The following is an 18,932-nucleotide window of genomic DNA, read 5'->3' on the forward strand; positions in this document are numbered from 1 at the left end:
CAAGATAGACACATAGATAAAAGGAACAGAATAGAGAGCCCAGAAATAAACTCACACTGATAAGGTCAACTAATCTGTGACAAAGGAGGCAAAAATATATGGTGGGAAAAGGACAGTCTGTTTAACAAATGGTGCTAGGAAAACTGGACAGCCACATGCAAAAGAATGAAACTGGACCACTTTCTAATACCATACAGACCTAAATGTGAGGCCAGAAACCATAAAACTCCTAGAAGAAAACATAAGCAGTAATTTTAACATTGACAGTGGAAACATTTTTTCTAGATATGTCTCCTCAGGCAAGGGAAACAAAAGGAAAGTTAAATTTTTGGGAGTATACCAAAATAAAAAGCTTTTGCATGGCAACAGAAACCACCAACAAAACAAAAAGGCAACCTACTGAATGGGAGAAAATATTTGCAAATGATATGTTTGATAAGGGGTTAATATCCAAAGTATATAAAGAACTTACACAACTCAACATGCAAAACCCACAAATAATCCTATTAAAAAATGGGCAGAGGACCCGAGTAGACATTTTTCCAAATAAGACATGCAGATGGACAGTAGATACATGAAAAGATGCTCAATATCCCTGACCATCAGGGAAATGTAAATGAAAACCATAATGAGATATCACCTCATACCTGTCAGAATGGCTGGAATCAAAAGGACAAGAAATAACAAGTGTTGGTGAGGATGTGGAGAAAAAGGAATCCTCATGCTCTGTTGGTAGAATGCAGCCACTGTGGGTGGGGTGTGGGGGTGGGAAAGGACAGTGTTAGACAGGAGGGTGGACATTGTAAGTGGAAGGAAGACAAAAAGAATGAGTATCAAAACATAAGTTTGTAGGGTTAGTGATAAGAAGTTGGAGAATTCACATATATTTTGTTTCTCTGAAGTAGCATGTGAAATCATTTCACTCTGGAATCATAGGCTGATGATTAAAAACCCATTACCTCATCAGTACTGAAGATTATAATTTGGATTCATGTATGTATTGTGTATGTATTGATCCTGAGTATTCTATTCAGTTTATATGGTGATAATGAAGGTTTAGGGAGAAGTTCTTCTAAATCCAGTTTGTGATTTGGTACTCTTAGTTATGACCCTTAGTTTTCATGATTGAGTTTTTATGTTTTTAAAAATAATACTGTTTCTAAGACAGGGCCTAAGAAACTCTGACTAGTAAATTAGTATCTTGTGCTTACTTAATAATTTTATTCATTTGCCAGTGACATCTGTCTTCAAAATGATTTTTATTTGAACTTTTAAAGTGAATATATTTTGACTTATTGCTGAGGTTTGTTATGTTAAATGAACTTTATACACTAAACTTTAAATAGTTGTAATTAATTGAACAGACCATTTAAACTGAAATGGGTAGAAATTAACCAAACGTTACATTTATAGATATTTTATAAATTAGAAACATATGGAAATTGATGTTTTCCTCTCACTTGTAACAAGTTTGAATTAAAGAAGTTAAGTTTATGACTACATAAGCAGTAATTTTTAAGTTAACATATAATCACGTACTATAAAATTCACCCGTTTAGAGTGTGCAATTCAATGCTTTTAATATATTCACAAGGTTGTGCATCCATCACCATAAAAGTAGTAATTTAATGCAAGGTAATACAGAGAATGTGGATTTGGGATATCTATTTCAATATTATTAACTTTCAGTTTTTGGTAGATACAGTAATCTGTCTTGTCATTGAGCTGATGATTTAGGAGAAGGTAATTTATCTCCTGTAAAATTCTGTAGAGTCAGATGAAGAGTAAATAACAGAATGTTATTTAAAAAAATCTCATCTATATCAAGAAAGCTCTAATTTATGATCTTCAGTACAAAGTTATTTCATTTAAAAATATATTTATCAACCTAAGTTTTCTTCTTAGAAAATATCAACATATTTTCTTCTTAGAACTGTTTCCCCCTTCTCACTGAGCTACTCTGAGGTAAATCTTGATGGAGGATTGATTGGAAGTCGATTCTTATTAGAATACCAGATTTATAAACTTTCTGGCCCTCAGCTGTTACTGGTGATCATTGCTGAAGTTGCAACCACTGGTTCAGCTGTCCTTTGCTAGTCTTTAATAAAAATTTGTGATCATATTTCATACTTTGCTGTAGTTATTATTAATTATTATTCACTGGTGTTTTCAGTGTTTTAAAATGAATCGTTTGACAGTGCAGTCTTACCGTTTTAATTCTTTCCATGTATTTTTTTTTGTTTCCTTTACAGTACTCTGTGCAAAAAACTTGGTGAAAAAGGATTTTTTCCGTAAGTAAATTAACTTTAAATCTTGTATGTTGTGTGTTGACTTTTTGGATAACATTTTCGGAATTGTCTGGCTTAGTGAGTTCTCTATTCAGAAATCTACTTGGTACTGTTTTATGAATGCTTTGGTTCAGAGCCTTTTGGCAACACTGTTTTTTGTTTTTTGTGTTTTTTTTTTTTAGAGGATTTTGTGCCTTTTTAGCTTTAGTCTCTTTCCTTTTATCCACCCCTCCCACATATTTGTGTGAAATGTGTGTGGTTAAGTGTGTGTATATGAGATGTGTGTAAAGAGTATTGAAGGTGTGCATATACTACTAGGTTTCTAGAAAAGTAGAGATTATTTTGTAAACACTTTTTTTTTCTTTTCTAACATTTTATAGGAAATTTTATTCAGGCAGTCATGATTCCTTGGAAAGTAGAGAAGTCATTCAGCCTGCTTGGAATTTCCAGAGTGTAGGAAAGAAATCTCTGCCACATCCTATCATAGATGCTCTTATGTCTCAGACTCCAAAGCAGACATTTGGTTCCCATATTTTGCAGTCTCTTTGCCAATAAGTTGTCAGTTTTTTTTTTTTTTTTTTTGGTGGCTTTATTTAGGATTAAGTTTTGTGAGGGAGGATTGGGAAGAACCCCTCACGTGTGTTTAGAATCTTTACCCTGTAATATCATATTTCATAATAGCTTTAAATTATTGAGTAAAGAAAATTTAAAAATATATAAATGAGTAAAAATGATATAATTTTTGATAAGGAACTATAAGCCAACAAAATTTTATATGTAAAATATTTGAAGTTATAAATGAGACATTTCATTTGATTTTAAAATTCAGGTTCTACCAGCCAGCAAAAACTAGCTGTAAGTGCTGTCTAATTTAATATGATACTACTTAATTTTCAGGGGTTTGATTAAAAGAAGTAATAAGCTCTTGATGCATTTTAAAATCATACTTAATTCATTTCACTTGAAACTTTCTTTTAAAATTTCTGGAGAGAACCAAAATTAAAGTTTGTAAAATAACATCTTATAAACCTTTATATAATTAGAAAATTTTCTGGTGTCTGTGTTTATATGGGAAAGGAGTTAAATAGGATAATTGGGGACATAGTTAAAGTTTTAAGCAGTCTCCAATTTATGTACTGTGTGTTCTCCACTCTACTGCATGTTGCAGTAGTAGAGGCCACTGACCTGTCTTCATGCTGCCACCAAATATTATCTTCACAGGCTTTTGCTGAACTACCTATCTCATCCCTGTCACTGATAACCTAGTAACCAGTGTATACTCTTTTTTACCCTTCTTAAAGGTTGATTTGATATAGGATTTATTCTAGTAGGACTGCAGAGTGGCAAATAGGATCAGATAGGCAAGTGACAAGGAAAAAAGGGAGGAAAGTGAGGAATGCATACTCTTAAAGTTGCTTCTGCACTCTCCAAGACATCTGCTCTGGTTTTAAAGATAAAATCTTCCATTTTGTCTCCCAGCCTTCCTTCCCAAGTTCGTTCTTGCTGCCAGAGTCCCAAGACACGGGTTCTCCAGTAAAATATCCAAATAACCTTGTCTCAGTTTTCCTAGAAAATCTAGGGGAATCTTACTTTAATTTTTGATAAACCTCGGAGAGCCCATTGTTATCACTTACACGATCTTTATCTGCCCTTAACTTGTAGTTAGGAAAAAAAGAAGTTCCTTCTTGAACTCTTTCTCTTTTTCATTGGTGTAGGCGTAAAAATTAATAAAAATTCTTAAGAGTTGTGAGTTTGCTCCAGGGATAAGAAAATTAGGGGAAACTATGTGATTATGATGGCTCTGGAAAGGGAAACAGGAAAGCCAATTGTGAGGCCTTCAGAAGGCACTCAGCCAGGGATGGACTATCTCCCGGGTTCACAGTGAGAACAGCCTCTGCTGTGGTAGCTTTACATCTGTCTTTGATCTGCTTATAAGTTGAGGGTGGCCCACATTAATTCCAGAGAAAGAATTATAGTACTTCTTAAATCTTTTAATGAAATTTGAGTGAGAGTGTCTGTTTATTGATCAGAATGCAATTATCATTGATACCAAAATACAAAGTACTTGTTTGTAATGAGGTTTAAAGCATGTTGAATGAGAAGTAAATTTTAATATCAAGCATGACTATAGGCTGATGAAATATGTATGTGTGTATATATTTAATTATAGGGAAAAAATACAAAGCCAAGTGTTATAGTTTGTATAATTTGAGATAATACTATTTATTTTGGGTAACTACCCTTCCTGAGAAAAGTTTTGCTAATTCACTTTTTAGAATTGTTTGCAAGCTTATTGGCTTTAAAAAATAAGTTACTTCCCCTTTCCCCAAAATTTTAGAAGGAAAAATTTCTCAACATATAGGAACATGTAGAGAGTTTTATAGTGAATATCCACATCTAGATTCTACCATTAGTTTTGTCTAATGTTTATCCATTATCTGTTTTTTAAAGACTGTTTTCTTTTTTTTTAAGATTTTGTTTATCAGAGAGAGAGAGTGCAAGAGAGAGCACAGGCAGGGGGAGTGGGAGAGAGAGAAACAGACTCCCTGCTGAGCAGAGAGCCTGATGCAGGGCTTGATCCCAGGACCCTGGGACCACGACCTGAGCCGAAGGCAGACGCTTAACAAACTGAGCCACCCAGGCGCCCCAAGAATGTTCTGATTAGCGTATTTTTTTCTCTTTTATGCAACATTTAAATAAAAGATTTGTGTGTAAGCTCCTGTGTTAAGGTGCTGCATATAAGGGCCAAATTGAAGTCACTCAGAACCAAGACGGTTGGTGAAAAGATTTTTATTTCCTTCCCCCAATCACAAATAAAGCTTTAGGGGCACTTGGGTGGCTCACTTGGTTAAGTGTTAGACTCTCTATCTCAGGTCTTGATCTCATGGTTATGAGTTCAAGCCCTGAGATTGGGCTCCATGCTGGGCATGGAGGCTACTTAAAAAAACCAAAAAACCCACTTTTTCTCTGGACAGCAGCACACTTCTGAGTTGAAATGTTTGTTTCATTATCATTTGCAGCCCAAGCACATTTGTGTAGCGAGAAAATCTTGAGCTTTAGCTGTTTTCATATGACCCAGAAATGATGGGGCTAATTGAGAAGTTTTTTAAAAGTACAGAAAATACCGTAGCCACTTTATATTTACCACTAGGGGTCTCACTCACTTCAGAAACTTGATAGCTTTTGATGACATCACAGTAACTTGGCTCTCAGGTTAAATTTTTGTGGAGTAATAGAATCAGGTAAGTTGAAAGTTAGGTATTTTTATTGTTGTTAGGGTGTAGAGCTTGTACTTTGTATTATTTAACAAGAGAAACGTAGGAGGCTGGGACTGATGATTTCATACTTAAGGATGTGGAAGCCATACGTAGTTTTTTTGTGTGTGGAAAAGTTGTTTTCCTTAGTCCTTAATCCTATAACTAAACAAAATCTAAAAGGAAAGCTAGAAATGTGATTTTTGTTTTTGTTTTTGCTTACAAACATATATTTATGTGTTTTTTGAGATAGTAGAATCAAAAGAACAAGATAGAATGGAGTTCTTCAGGAGAAAATACTTAATGTTATTGAAGGCAGAGGGAAAAGTACTCTTCCATTAAACACAGTTAAAAATGATTAGGTATTAGGAGCGCCTGGGTGGCTCAGTCGTTAAGCGTCTGCCTTCGGCTCAGGTCATGGTCCCAGGGTCCTGGGATCGAGCCCCACGTCGGGCTCCCTGCTCAGCATGAAGCCTGCTTCTCCCTCTCCCACTCCCCCTGCTTGTGTTCCCTCTCTCGCGCTCTCTCTGTCAAATAAATAAAATCTAAAAAAAAATAAAATAAAATGATTAGGTATTATTGAAATAATATGAGTAGCAGTAAATTTCAATAATATAGTTAAATAGGGGGGCCTGGGTGGCTCTGTCAGTTAAGCGGCTGCCTTCGGCTCAGGTCATGATCCCGGGGTCCTGGGATTGAGCCCTGCATTGGGCTCCCTGCTCAGCGGGAAGCCTGCTTCTCCCTCTGCCTGCTGCTTCCCCTGTTTGTGCTCTCTCTATCTTTGTGTCAAATAAATAAGTAAATCTTAAAAAAATATATATAGTTAAATATATCAATACCCTAACTTCCAAGTATGTTCTTAAATACTTAACACTCGTAAATTTTGATCTTATTTGAAGTTGACAGATCACAGAATCATAGAATTGGGGAACTGATGACACAATTTCTGCCTGGCCTTGAGTCTTGGCACATTGGTATCTTGACTTAAAAAAAAAAATTAGATATCAAGGTGTACAAGTTCTTCAGTTATCACGACTTACCAACATTTTGTTCTAGTATTTTCAGCTGTCCATAGGAAATCTTTGCTATCCCAATATGTCTAATGCCTAAATTGTCATTTTTGTCTCTTTAACATTTTATTTAGTTTTACCTTCTAACTTTTCCTTTTTTTTTTTTTTTTTAAGATTTTTTATTTTTTATTTGACGGAGAGCGAGAGTAACAAGCAGGGGGAGCGGCAGGCATAGGGAGTGGGAGAAGCAGGCTCCCTGCTGAGCAAGAAACCCAATGTGGGGCTCGATCCCAGGACCCCAGGATCATGACCCGAGCCAAAGGCAGACGCTTAACCGTCTGAGCCACCCAGGAGCCCCGACCTTCTAACTTTTCTTTCCCCCCAAAAGACCACTCTTCTCATTGTTACTTAGGGCTGAGAACTGTAGTGTCATTTTTGACTTTAGTTTCTTATAAACTCAGATCTTTCAGAGTAGCTTATTTCACTGTCACTTTCCTTTTCATGTGACTTCCCTAGTGCAGGGTCTACTCATCTTACTGTTCTTTTATCCTACTCTATGGAACTTACAACAGCTTCATAGATGTTCTCTATACCAGTCTTTCCTTCTCCCAGTCTACCCTGAATACGACTAGTGGGAAAATAGGACCATGTATTTACAGCCATGCTTAAGAACCTAAAGTGGCTCCCTGTTAATCTATTTCAGTCATTTCCTGACTTTTAAGCCTCTCTTACCAGCAGTATTTACTTTTACACATTAGCACAGAAGATTTGGTTAGACTCCTCAGAGCCCTTCAAATATTGTCAATATTGTTATACCTTTCTTGGCAATCTTCCTGTTTGTCCTTTAAAGCCCAAATGAGTCCCATCCCCTCAAGAAAACAAACAAACAAACAAAATACACCTTGATTTGCTGTTCAAACTTCAACTGTTCTCCTGTTTTTCTGAGCTCTTACTTGTACTCACTGTTGAACTGCATAGTAAGTGAGAGGTATAACATAGCATAGTGGTTAAGAGCATGAAATCGAGAATCAGATTATATGTGCATGGCTTTAAAAATCGAAACTTTAGACCCTGGCTCTGTCATGTACTGTTTGTCCTTGGACTAGTTAATTAACCCTTTTGTGCCTTAGTTTCCTCATCAGTAGACATTATAGTAGTATTTACTCCATTGGATTATTGTGAAGAATAAGAGATTCAATATATGTAAAGCATTTAGAACAGCGCCTGACATAGTATTAAAAGTGTTTTCTTTATAGTCAGTACAAACACTTCTTTATTCTCAGGTTCCCCTCTCCCCCACAGCATTCTTAAAATAATATTTATTTATTCATTTGAGAGAAAGAGAAAGAACATGAGCTGGAGGAGGGGCAGAGGGTGAGAGAGAATCTCAAGCAGACTCCCTGCTAAGTGCGGAGCCCAATGCAGGGCTCAGTCTCAGAACCCTTGAGATCATGACCTGAGCCGAAACCAACAGTTGGAGGCTTAACCCACTGAGCCACCCAGGCGTGCCAACCCGTCCCCCGGTCCTCCCCCCATCCATGGCATTCTTATCTCCCCAATTAGATAGAAAGATCTTTTAAGGCAGGGTATTAGATTTTAGATTTTTTATTTCAGTTTCTCATCACTCATGGTAGCTATTGAAGAAAACTTTTTGGCTAATTTGATTTCTCTGTAGCCCATGTTCTTGTGTGAAAACCTATTAAAGGTTATTAAAAGCTGTTTCTTTAAATGCTACTAAGAGAGACCTTGGGAAGGTTCTAAGAGGAACCTTAAAACCTTAAAACAGGAATGTTTTAAGCTCCCTTGGGTCAAAGGGCTGGTAAAGATCTATAAAAACTTCCACATTCTGAGGTAACCTCTAGGCTTTTGTAGTTTAAGCTGAGAATGTTTTGAGATAGGAGCAAGAAAAAAACGTAGCTTTTGGTATTTAATATAGAATTACCTTTAATCTTAGTTTTATTTATTTATTTATTTTTTAAAGATTTTATTTATTTGACAGAGAGATAGCGAGAGCAGGAACACAAGCAGGGGGAGTGGGAGAGGGAGAAGCGGGCTTCCTGCCGAGCAGGGAGCCCAATGCGGGGCTCGATCCCAGGACCCTGGGATCATGACCTGAGCCGAAGGCAGACGCTTAACGACTGAGCCACCCAGGTGCCCCTAATCTTAGTTTTAAAATGGACCACTTTATAGCTGAATGTTAAACTTTTTATAAAGAATGGGAATAATCTTTTGTAGTAAATAGTAAGCTTTATACAATTAATCTTCTATTTTCCATGTTATAATATTCTTTAATAAAAAAAATTTCTTCCCCTTTTTTCACAGGACTTCCTGATCCATTTGCTAAGGTGGTGGTTGATGGATCTGGGCAATGCCATTCTACAGATACTGTGAAGAATACACTTGATCCAAAGTGGAATCAGCATTATGACCTGTAGGTTTAAATGATTCATTTGAAATGAAACCTAGAATCAATATTATTTGATATAGTCTTCGAAAAGAATCACTGAAAATGATCAGAATTTGATCTGTGGTATAATTTGGTCTTCACAGAGGGACACAAAACCTAATGGGAAAGTACTTTGGCTTATTGATAGCTGGTTTCGAAAGACTAAGTGCCCTTAATAAGCCTATGGAGAACAAAATGTATATGCAGTTTAGAGCAGCCCCACCCCATCTTTCTTCAGTTAAATAAAGGTATTAATTTACTTTCCACCAGTTATGAGTATAAAACCAGAAGTCATAATTGGGATGCACTCGTAGGCATTCTTTTTGCTTTTGTAGGGATGGTTTTATTTTAATCACAGTAGTATATGTAACTTCTAAAAAGGCACATAATACTGTAAGGCTTTTAATGGGAAAATGCACTTTGCTGTCCCATTCTTATTCCTGATTCCCATTCTCAAGGTAACTACTTTGAGTAACTTTGACTATTTATTCTGGTATTTTCTTCTATTTCCAGATATCATGCTTATTTTATACATCTCTCTATATGGGGTGGGGGTGGGAGGAGAGATGCAGAGAGATTTAGTGTCTACATACTTTTAGTTTTAGGTATTATTTTTACAATTCCTACCGTACAAGAAAATTCAGCTTTTACAACTGATCTCTCTCATCCCTACTCCCACAACACCCATAACACCCACGTGGCCCTTCTTTCTCCCAGCCCCCCAGTATAGTTATGTGAACCTTTTTGGTTAAATCATTGTTCTCTATTTACATTACTATGGTCATGTAACTATTCATAATTGAGTCATGTGGTATGTAATGATTACATTTCCTTTCTTGACAATTTTTGTTTTTCTGGAGTTATAACTGTCTTACTTTGCCACTTGCTTAGTTTTCTGTCTCATTGGTTAATTCCCAGAGTCTCCCACAGGACTGAACATATCTTCATGTATTCAACCACAGGAGCTATTCCACTGGCTTTGTTTTCTTCTTTGAGATATCCCTCCTGAAACCTCTGTCTTTTTCCTCCAGTCTGGTCTGGTAGTCTAAACTGGTCTAAGACCTGCCGCACAGTTGTCTGGGAACTTGCCTTTATCATTACATTGGGGATTTCCTTTCTCTCTTCTAGGTTCAGCGACTTCCCATTTTTTGTTTATTCCCTGTTTTGGTGAAGTCTGTCTTTCATTGAGAAAGAGTACAAAGATAGGGAAAATTCCTTTGATATCTTACCTGAAAATACTTTGTCTTCTCACTTGATTGTTTGAGTATAAACTTCTAGGTAAAGACATCACTTTCTTTCCAAATTGTGAATACAATGCTCCATTGTCTTCCAGGTCTAGATCAGCACTGCTGAATAGAAATACAATGTGAGCCACAAATGGGAGGTTGTTTGCAATTTTAAATTTGCTAGAAACCACATTTAAAAAAGCTAATAAAAAGGATTAGGCTTAATAAATATATTTTATTTAGTTCAGTATATCTAAAATATTCTCATTTCAACATGTCAATATCAAATAATTGTTTTTTATAAATAAGTAGAATTAAAAAATAAATATTTTAAAACTAAGTCTTTGAGATCTTAGAGGAGTTTGTTTTGCACTTACAGAGTGCCTCAATTTGGACTAGCCTCCATTACTCATCAATAGCTCCATGTGGCTGGTGGCTGCCCTTTTGAACAGTGCAGTTTTAGAGTATTGCTAATGGCATTCTGATTTTGGTCTTTCTTGATTATTGTTTTCTACTGGAAGATTTCAGTGTATTCTCTTTATGCCTGATACTACATTTTTTTGATAATGGTCTTGGTATATGTTACATAGTGCTAGATACTTATTGGAAACTTTTAATCTGATAAACTCTTTTTAAAAATTTAATTTCAGTATAGTTAACATATAGTGTTATATTAGTTTCAGGTGTACAATATAGTGATTCAGCAGTTCCATATATTACCCAGTGTTCATCAAGATAAGTGTATTCTTGGGGCATCTGGGTGGCTCAGTGGGTTAAGCATCGGACTTTTGATTTCAGCTCAGGTTAGGATTTCAGGGTTGTGAGATTGAGCATCAGGCTCTGTGCTGGGCATGGAGCCTGCTTAAGATTTTCTCTCCCTCTCACTCTGCTCCCCTCCATCCCACTTCCTCCCTGACTCTCCCCCCACCTCCCAAAACTAAGTGTACTCTTAATCTCCTTCAGCTTTTTCACCTGTCTTTCCCCCCGCCCCCCCGCCCCATAACCATCTGAATCATCTCTGTGTTCTCTATAGTTAAGAATCTGTTTTTTTGGTTTCTCTTTTTTCCCCCTTTGTTCATTTGTTTTATTTCTTAAATTCCACATATGAATGAAATCATATGGTATTTATCTTTCTCTGACTGGCTTATTTTGTAGCATTATACTCTCTAGATCCATCCATGTTGTTACAAATGGCAAGACCTCTTTCTTATGGCTGAATAATATTCCATTCTTTATCCATTCATGTCTCAGTAGACACTTGGGCTCCTTCCATAATTTGCCTATTGTAAATAATGCTGCAATAAACATAGGGGTACATATCCCTTTGAATTAGTATTTTTGTATTCTTTGGGTAAATACCCAGTAGTGCAATAACTAGATCGTAGGATAGTTCTGGTTTTATTTTATTTATTTATTTATTTATTTATTTATTTATTTATCTATCTATCTATCTATCTATCTATCTATCATTTATTTATTTATTTATTTATTTATTGAGAGAGTGAGCGAGCCGGGGGAGGGGCAGAGGAAGAGAATCTCAAGCAGACTCCACGCTGAGGTTGGAGAAGAACATGGGGCTCGATCTTATGACCCCAATTGAGATCACAACCTGAACCAAAATCAAGGCTCAGATACTTAACTGACTGAGCCATCCAGGTGCCCCTCTATTTTTAATTTTTAAAAAAATTTTATTTATTATTTGAGAGAGCAAGTGCATGAGAGCAAGCAGGGGGTATGGAGAGGGACAAGCAGACTCCTCACTGAATTCAGAGCCCAACATGGGGCTTGATCTCAGGACCCTGAGATCATGACCTGAGCTGAAATCAAGAGTCGGATGCTTAACCAACTTAGCCACCCAGGTGCCCCGCTATTTTTAATTTTTTGAGGAACTTCCATACCGTCTTCCATAGTGGCTGCACCAGTCTGCATTCCCACCAGTGGTGCATGAGGGTTCCTTTTTCTCCACATCCTCACCAACACTTGCTGTTTCTTGAGTTTTTGATTTTAGCCATTCTGACAGGTGTGTTTTGGTGTTAAGTTCTTTATATATATTGGATACTAACCCTTTACTGGATATGTCATTTGCAAATATTTTCTCCCATTCAGTAGGTTGTCTTTTAGTTCTGATTGTCCTTTTCTGTGCAGAAGCTTTTTATTTTTTTTTATTTTTTTATTTTTTTATTTTTAAAGATTTTGTTTATTCATTTGAGAGACAATGAGATAGAGAGCATGAGAGGGGGGAAGGTCAGAGGGAGAAGCAGACTCCCTGCTGAGCAGGGAGCCTGATGCGGGACTCGATCCAGGGACTCCAGGATCATGACCTGAGCCGAAGGCAGTCGCCCAACCAACTGAGCCACCCAGGTGCCCAGAAGCTTTTTATTTTGATGTACTCCTAATAGTTTATGAGCTTTTTATTTTGATGTACTCCTAATAGTTTATTTTTGCTTTTTGTTTCCCTTGCCTCTAGACATATCTAAAAAGATGGCTGATATCAGAGAAATTACTGCCTGTGGTCTCTTCTGGATACTTTTTAGTTATGGGAGGGTTATTTATTTATTTAGTGAGTAAATAATTAAAAGATCTTATTTTAATTTTTAAAAAATTTTATTTTTTTAAGATTTTATTCATTTACTTGACAGAGCACAAGCAGGGGGAGCGGCAGGCAGAGGCAGAGGGAGTAGCAGGCTCCCTGCTTAGCAGGGAGCCTGACTCGGGGCTCGATCCCAGGACCCTGAGATCACGACCTGAACCGAAGGCAGACACTTAACTGAGCCACCCAGGCACCTCCCTCCCCCCAAAAAGATATTATTTTTAATCTCTACACCCAATGTGGGACTTGAACTTACAACCCTGAGATCAAGAGTTGCATGTTCCACTGACTGAGCCAACCAGGCGCCCCTGTCTTTATTTATGTATGGATAATTTCCTTTCCGTTTTCTCTTTATCTGTTTTTCCTTTTCTGGAACTCCTGTTATTTTGGATGTTATCCCTTCTGAATTGATCATTTAGTTGTCTTATCTTTTTTCTCTCATGTTTTCTCTCTCTTTTTTTAAGATTTGGGAGAGAGAAGGAGTGTACAAGTGGGGGGAGGGGTTGAGAGAGAGAAGGACAGGCAGACTCCCCACTGAGCAGGGAGCCTGACACAGGCCTTGATCCCAGGACCCTAAGATCATCACCTGAGCCAAAGTCAGACGCTTAACCGACTGAGCCACCCAGGCACCTTCTCTGTTTTAATAAACTATTTTTGTTTTAGTAAAAACTGAGAAACTGTGATGAAATATCTGGGCTGTTTCCCCAACTTAATTTTCAAGCATTCCTTTTATTGGAATTTCTGCTTTCACATTTTTAGCTTCCAAGATCGCTTTGTTTTTTGACTATCTTTTTTTTCATAATTTCTTCTTATTTCTTGGATGCAATATCTTCTCTAATAAGAAGTGGGTTTTCTTCTGTTGTTTGTATTGCCTTTCTTTTGTCAGAATTCCTTTTTTTCTGTTAGTTTGATTTGGGTTTCTGTCTTTTTATGTTTAAGGGGAGGCATTTAAATGTTGATTGGAAATTCTGTGCCATTGGGTAGAGCTGGTCTACACACTAGGGTAATCAGGTGTGACTGACAATTCTCCCCTTTCCTGCTTGGGGGCTATATATTCTTGGATGCTAGTGTTCTTGGAGCTGAAGAGCGTAAGGATGCTAGGGAGTGTCTCTGTTGCCTGTATTAACCTCTTCTTAATATGCCTGCTTTTATTTTATTTATTTATTTATTTTTTAAAGATTTTATTTTTTTATTTGACAGAGAGAGACACAGCGAGAGAGGGAACACAAGCAGGGGGAGTGGGAGAGGGAGAAGCAGGCTTCCCGTGGAGCAGGGAGCCCTATGTGGGGCTCGATCCCAGGAGCTGGTATCATGACCTGAGCTGAAGGCAGATGCTTAACGACTGAGCCACCTAGCACCCCAGTATCCCTGCTTTTATGAAGGACTTCTATCTCCTTCCTCAGCTGTGCCTCGTGTCCCTCAGTAGAGATCTTTTCCGAGTATAAACCTTAGGTCTCTTCCTAGGGTTGAGGATGAACTGGATCAGGGAGGGAATTCAAGAAGGCCTTCCATTCCTTTTCAGTACTTTCACCAGTCCTTCTGTTTTAGCCACACCATCTCTGTCAGAGTATCTTGGGCTTAGAAGTTCAGGAATATTTCAGGGATTTGATGATAGTAATAGTCTTGTTTCTTATTTGTTCCTCCCTGAAACCAGGTGTAGGTTGCAGTTTTCTCCAGGTTGTTAATTCCATTATCACATGCTTTCTACACCACTACCATTTTGTCAGCGTATCTCATGTTATAAACATGTTGACTGCCTTGATATCCTCTTTTAAGTCTTTGGTCTTTTAAGCTTTGGACTTCACCCTTCATCAATTTCAGTTTTTCTTCAAAGTGTTCCACTTGACTTACCTACAAAAATGAATTTTAGATCTCCCATCAAACCCTTACGCCTGACATATCACCTACTTACTTCAGACAGTTCTAGAACCACCCTAGAGTACCCACCTCAGCCAGGACTCTGGTCAGTTACTTAAATTTGACTTTTTAAACCACATGTGAACAAATGTCCTGTCTCTACTACTGAGACACTGAGATACCTGGAGACAACTCAGAACAAGGCTTCTGTGTATGCCCCTCAGTGCTGTGGCTCAGTAACTCCAAGTTAGTATGCAGATAAATCGGAACCAAAAAAGTAAGCAATAGAGAGAAGTGAGAGTACCCAGCTTCCCACCTCCACCACTTGCTTCTGTGATCATTAGCTCAGTGTTTAACCCCTTGTGTGTTGGTTTCCATTGACTACAGCAACAATGCCTACTTTAGAAGACTGATAGGAAGAGTGAGACAGATAATACCTGTAAAGTGCTTAGACTAGTACCTGACAGGTAATTCTCAAATGTTAGATGCTTTTAGTAAAAGTATATTAGGTCACACGTTTTTTTCTATTACTTGATTTGACCTGCAGTGAATTTGAAATCACAACTCTAATAAGCTACTATCTGTGTAACTGACTAAGCTTTTGAAAGTTCTTAATCAGATTGTTTTAAGCCATGTCTTTAAGTTTCAGTGAGATTTAAATTCAGCCAGAGACCCAGGTACAGTAGTAAATAAGGTGTGGTCCTCCAGGTGTACAGCCAAGTGGTGTATCAGCACAAGTAAATAGGAAATTATAAACAGTGTGATAAGAAAATGGGGAAGTATAGGGTGCTCTGGAAATACAGAGAACTTCTTTATATGAATTTAGGAGTTAAGGACAGCTTCCTAGAAAAAGTGACATTTAGGCTTTGACCTTAAGTAGGAGTTTACTTGGAAGGAGTGGGCCGGCTCTAAGCAAAAGCAATCTGTGTGAAGACCCAGAGGTGAATAAGATAATGACTTTGAAAACAGTTTGGAGGGGCAGCATTAGTGAATTCTTTTTTTTTTTTTTTTTTTTAAAGATTTTATTTATTTTTTAGAGAGCGAGCGAGAGAGAAACAGCATGAGAGGGGCGAGGGTCGGAGGGAGAAGCAGGCTCCCCGCTGAGCTGGGAGCCCGATGTGGGACTCGATCCCAGGACCCTGGGATCATGACCTGAGCCGAAGGCAGACGCTTAACCATCTGAGCCACCCAGGCGCCCGCATTAGTGAATTCTTGTAAGGGGAGTATGGCATAGGACAAGCAAAGAGAGGTTAGCAGGAACCAGCTCATGAAGGTCCTTGAAAGCCTATTAGTAAATTTGAATCCTCTCCTAAAAGCAGTGGAGAGCAATGAAAGGGTTTTCAGTGGGGGAAATAATATAATCAGGTTTATATCCAAGAGTGGACACTTGGGCTATAATGTGAAAAATTGCTTAGAGGGAGGCAAGGATGTCCAGGAGACTAGTTACTACACTGGGGTGTGGGGCAGCCTGATCGGGTGGAGGCCGGCAGAACAGGTGCTGAGAGGATCACCGAAGGCAGAACGAAAGAGAGAGAAGTTTACTGAATACACTGGGAGGGAGCAGTGGGCAGGACAGCAAAGTGTAGAGACTGTCCGCCAGGAGGCAGTGGTGGGGGGCTGTAGTTCAAGGGGCGGGGTGAAGAAGTATAGGAACATACGGGATTTTCCTTTTTTGGTACCTGTGCTGGTTGTAAGTAGTCCATTGGTCAGCTAAGGCCTATGGATATTTTGAGGTAGGTCTCTTAATGAGCTTGTTTGCATTCAGCCCGGTGGTCACTGTGGCCCCTTTGACCTTACTCAGGTTTCCATTGCTCAAGCCTGTTGTCCAGAAGTAGCCTCTACATTCCCCTCCTCCCTCCCCGAGATCGACAATGACAAATCTTTGGCATTTGGGCAGAGGTCTCCTCTTTAGTAGTTGCTTCATGCTGGACCTGGGGGAGGGGGTGTCCCTACCTAAACTTGTCTGTTTGTCAGGGGTTCTGTGCAAGTTACAGACCAGAGCTTGGTATTATATTCATGTGCTAATGGTAATTTGAGTGGGATTCCCTGGTGGTCAGGTCCATGGGATTTAGGGGAAGGGGACTCTCGCTGTTGGATCCAGCCCATAGAAATGATGACTTTATGTTAGAAAAGTGGTAATATGAATGAAGAAATGTAGACTTTCTGAATATTTATAATATGGCCTTAAAAGTTAAAAAAAAAAAAATTTATCCTTGAAGAAAATGAAATCACACTATACGGTGTGCTCTGCTGGATTTGACTCACAGGCTGTGGTTTGCTGACCTCTGCCTTAGACTCCTAGCTTTTCTAGCCTTGCTTTTAAGGTCTTTCTCAACACAGCAGCTAGGGTGATCTTGTTAAAACATATTTCAAATCTTGTTACTCCTCTGCTGCACATCTCCCATTGGTTTCCAGCCTTACTTGGAGTAAAGGCCAGAGTTCATACTATGGTTGACAAGGCCCTTTATGATTCGCCTTCTGTATTGGTTAGAGCAGACTAACTGATATAATAGGCAACTCCAGATTTTCAGTGACTTCATACAGTAGCAGTGTATTTTGTATAAAAGTTTCATTTGTCAGGGAGGCGATTCGCCATCTCAGAGTTGTTCAAGGACACAAAGTGACAGAATCTCCCCTGTTTTCAAAGTATGTGCCTAAGGTCTCTGGGCCTTGACAGGATGTTTATGCCAGTGGTAGGCTAAGGGCATGAGGGGATCAGTATTTTATCATACTTGTACATCCGGCTTACCAGTTGGGAAAGTGATTTAATGTGATTTTTTTCTTTTTAATGTTGGTTTGGGGTTATTTAGCTGTTTAATAATTGATTCTGGGTCTAGAATTTTAACGTATCACACAGGAGATACTTGCCAAGTTAGGTCGGTTAGGTATATTTAAAAATTGGTGCATGCATCCTGGATATTTTAGTTCAGAGTTTTTCATTTGCAAGCAACAGAAATGAAATTCAAATTGGCTTAATTTTTAAAAAGGGAATGTATTGGTTTGCATAATTAAAAGTCCAGGGGGTAGGCCTGCTTTAAAGCACAGCTGGATCCAAGTGTGGCTTCCCTGTTTCTCATTTAAAAGTTTTAGTTCTCACTTAAGTGGTTTTGGCTTTTTTATATATTAGGTGAATTTTTCTGATATTATTGCTTTACTGAATGACACTTTAAGATCAAGGTTGCTGGACCAAAAATTTGACCACTTAGAGGGAAATAGGGTTAGGTTTCTACTGGTATAATTATGTTATTTTATTATATTTTTGCATGGGATGGCACCATGTGAACAATTGGCTGTGGTAGAGCTTTTACATACTTGCAGGTATATGCACAGACAAGTATAGTAACGCTTTTCCCTGCTCTGCTTGTCTGCAGGCAGTGAAGTGAAATCTGCAAGAGTCCTGCTCGCTCAAGGCCTGCATACAGGAAAGAAGCAGGGGAAAAGCGTTACAGTCAGCTTTTGTTCTACAGCATTTTAAAACATAACAGGTATGTCAGATTTTTGGTCTGTCAGCCTTGACGATGCCCCTTGAAAACTGACTACTCTCTGAGATGATAGGTCATATCATTGAAATGTTTTTAAAATGTGACTGATAAAAATTCTTGTAACATTTTTGTTCTTGGAAAGAAATGTCAGAAATTCCTTTAGTGTTAATTGACACTAGCTACTAAAATAGATTTTTACTAAGAAAAATTGTCACCCAGCCTGAGAGTGGCAGATGTGATGAAGGATATATTAAAAATTCTTTTTAGATTTTACTTTTAAGATTTTTTTAAAAGTTTAAATTCAGTCCTGTGGGATTGATTGAACTCAAAACATATTTTGCATTATTTAGTCATACTCTGAAGCATTTGTGACTTTAGACTACAAAAGCAAAAGAAAAATTTCACACTAACTACTTGTAGTTGCCAAGTTACTCATTCAGTCATGTTGTGTTTTAGGTATATTGGAAAGTCTGATTCAGTTACGATCAGTGTGTGGAATCACAAGAAGATCCATAAAAAACAAGGTGCTGGATTTCTTGGTTGTGTTCGACTTCTTTCCAATGCCATCAACCGCCTCAAAGACACTGGTTGTGAGTAGACACTAGTGCTTTTTAAAATTAAAAAAAAAAAAAAAAAAAAAAAAAATATATATATATATATTTGTGTGTGTGTGTATACACACACATTTTTTGGGGGGAGGCAGGGATTCAGAAACTTCCTATGTGTGTTTGAAACATTGGTAAAAATTCTTGGTTACATTTATTTTATGGACTTTATGA

At 37.9% G+C, this 18,932-nt stretch overlaps 1 protein-coding gene across 3 annotated transcripts in view; it reads left to right on the forward strand.

Moving 5' to 3' along the window:
* Window positions 1-846: 846 nt before the first annotated feature.
* Window positions 847-18,932, forward strand: part of SMURF2 (SMAD specific E3 ubiquitin protein ligase 2) — a 60,099-nt gene continuing 42,013 nt past the window's right edge. For 2 of the 3 annotated variants that reach the window (XR_004683097.1, XM_035026253.1), the window contains exons 1-3: window positions 847-2,291; window positions 8,875-8,983; window positions 18,610-18,743. Coding sequence is in view for 2 of the 3 variants with exons in the window: in XM_035026253.1 (XP_034882144.1) it covers window positions 2,183-2,291; window positions 8,875-8,983; window positions 18,610-18,743 (352 nt within the window). In the remaining variant the exon portion in view is untranslated. The remainder of the gene's footprint in view (window positions 2,292-8,874; window positions 8,984-18,609; window positions 18,744-18,932) is intronic. The other variant, XM_035026255.1, reaches the window with a different exon arrangement.

The sequence above is a fragment of the Mirounga leonina genome, unplaced genomic scaffold (assembly GCF_011800145.1).
Source record: "Mirounga leonina isolate KUSES-001 unplaced genomic scaffold, KU_Mleo_1.0 Mir_197, whole genome shotgun sequence".
In the NCBI taxonomy this organism is placed as follows: domain Eukaryota; kingdom Metazoa; phylum Chordata; class Mammalia; order Carnivora; family Phocidae; genus Mirounga; species Mirounga leonina.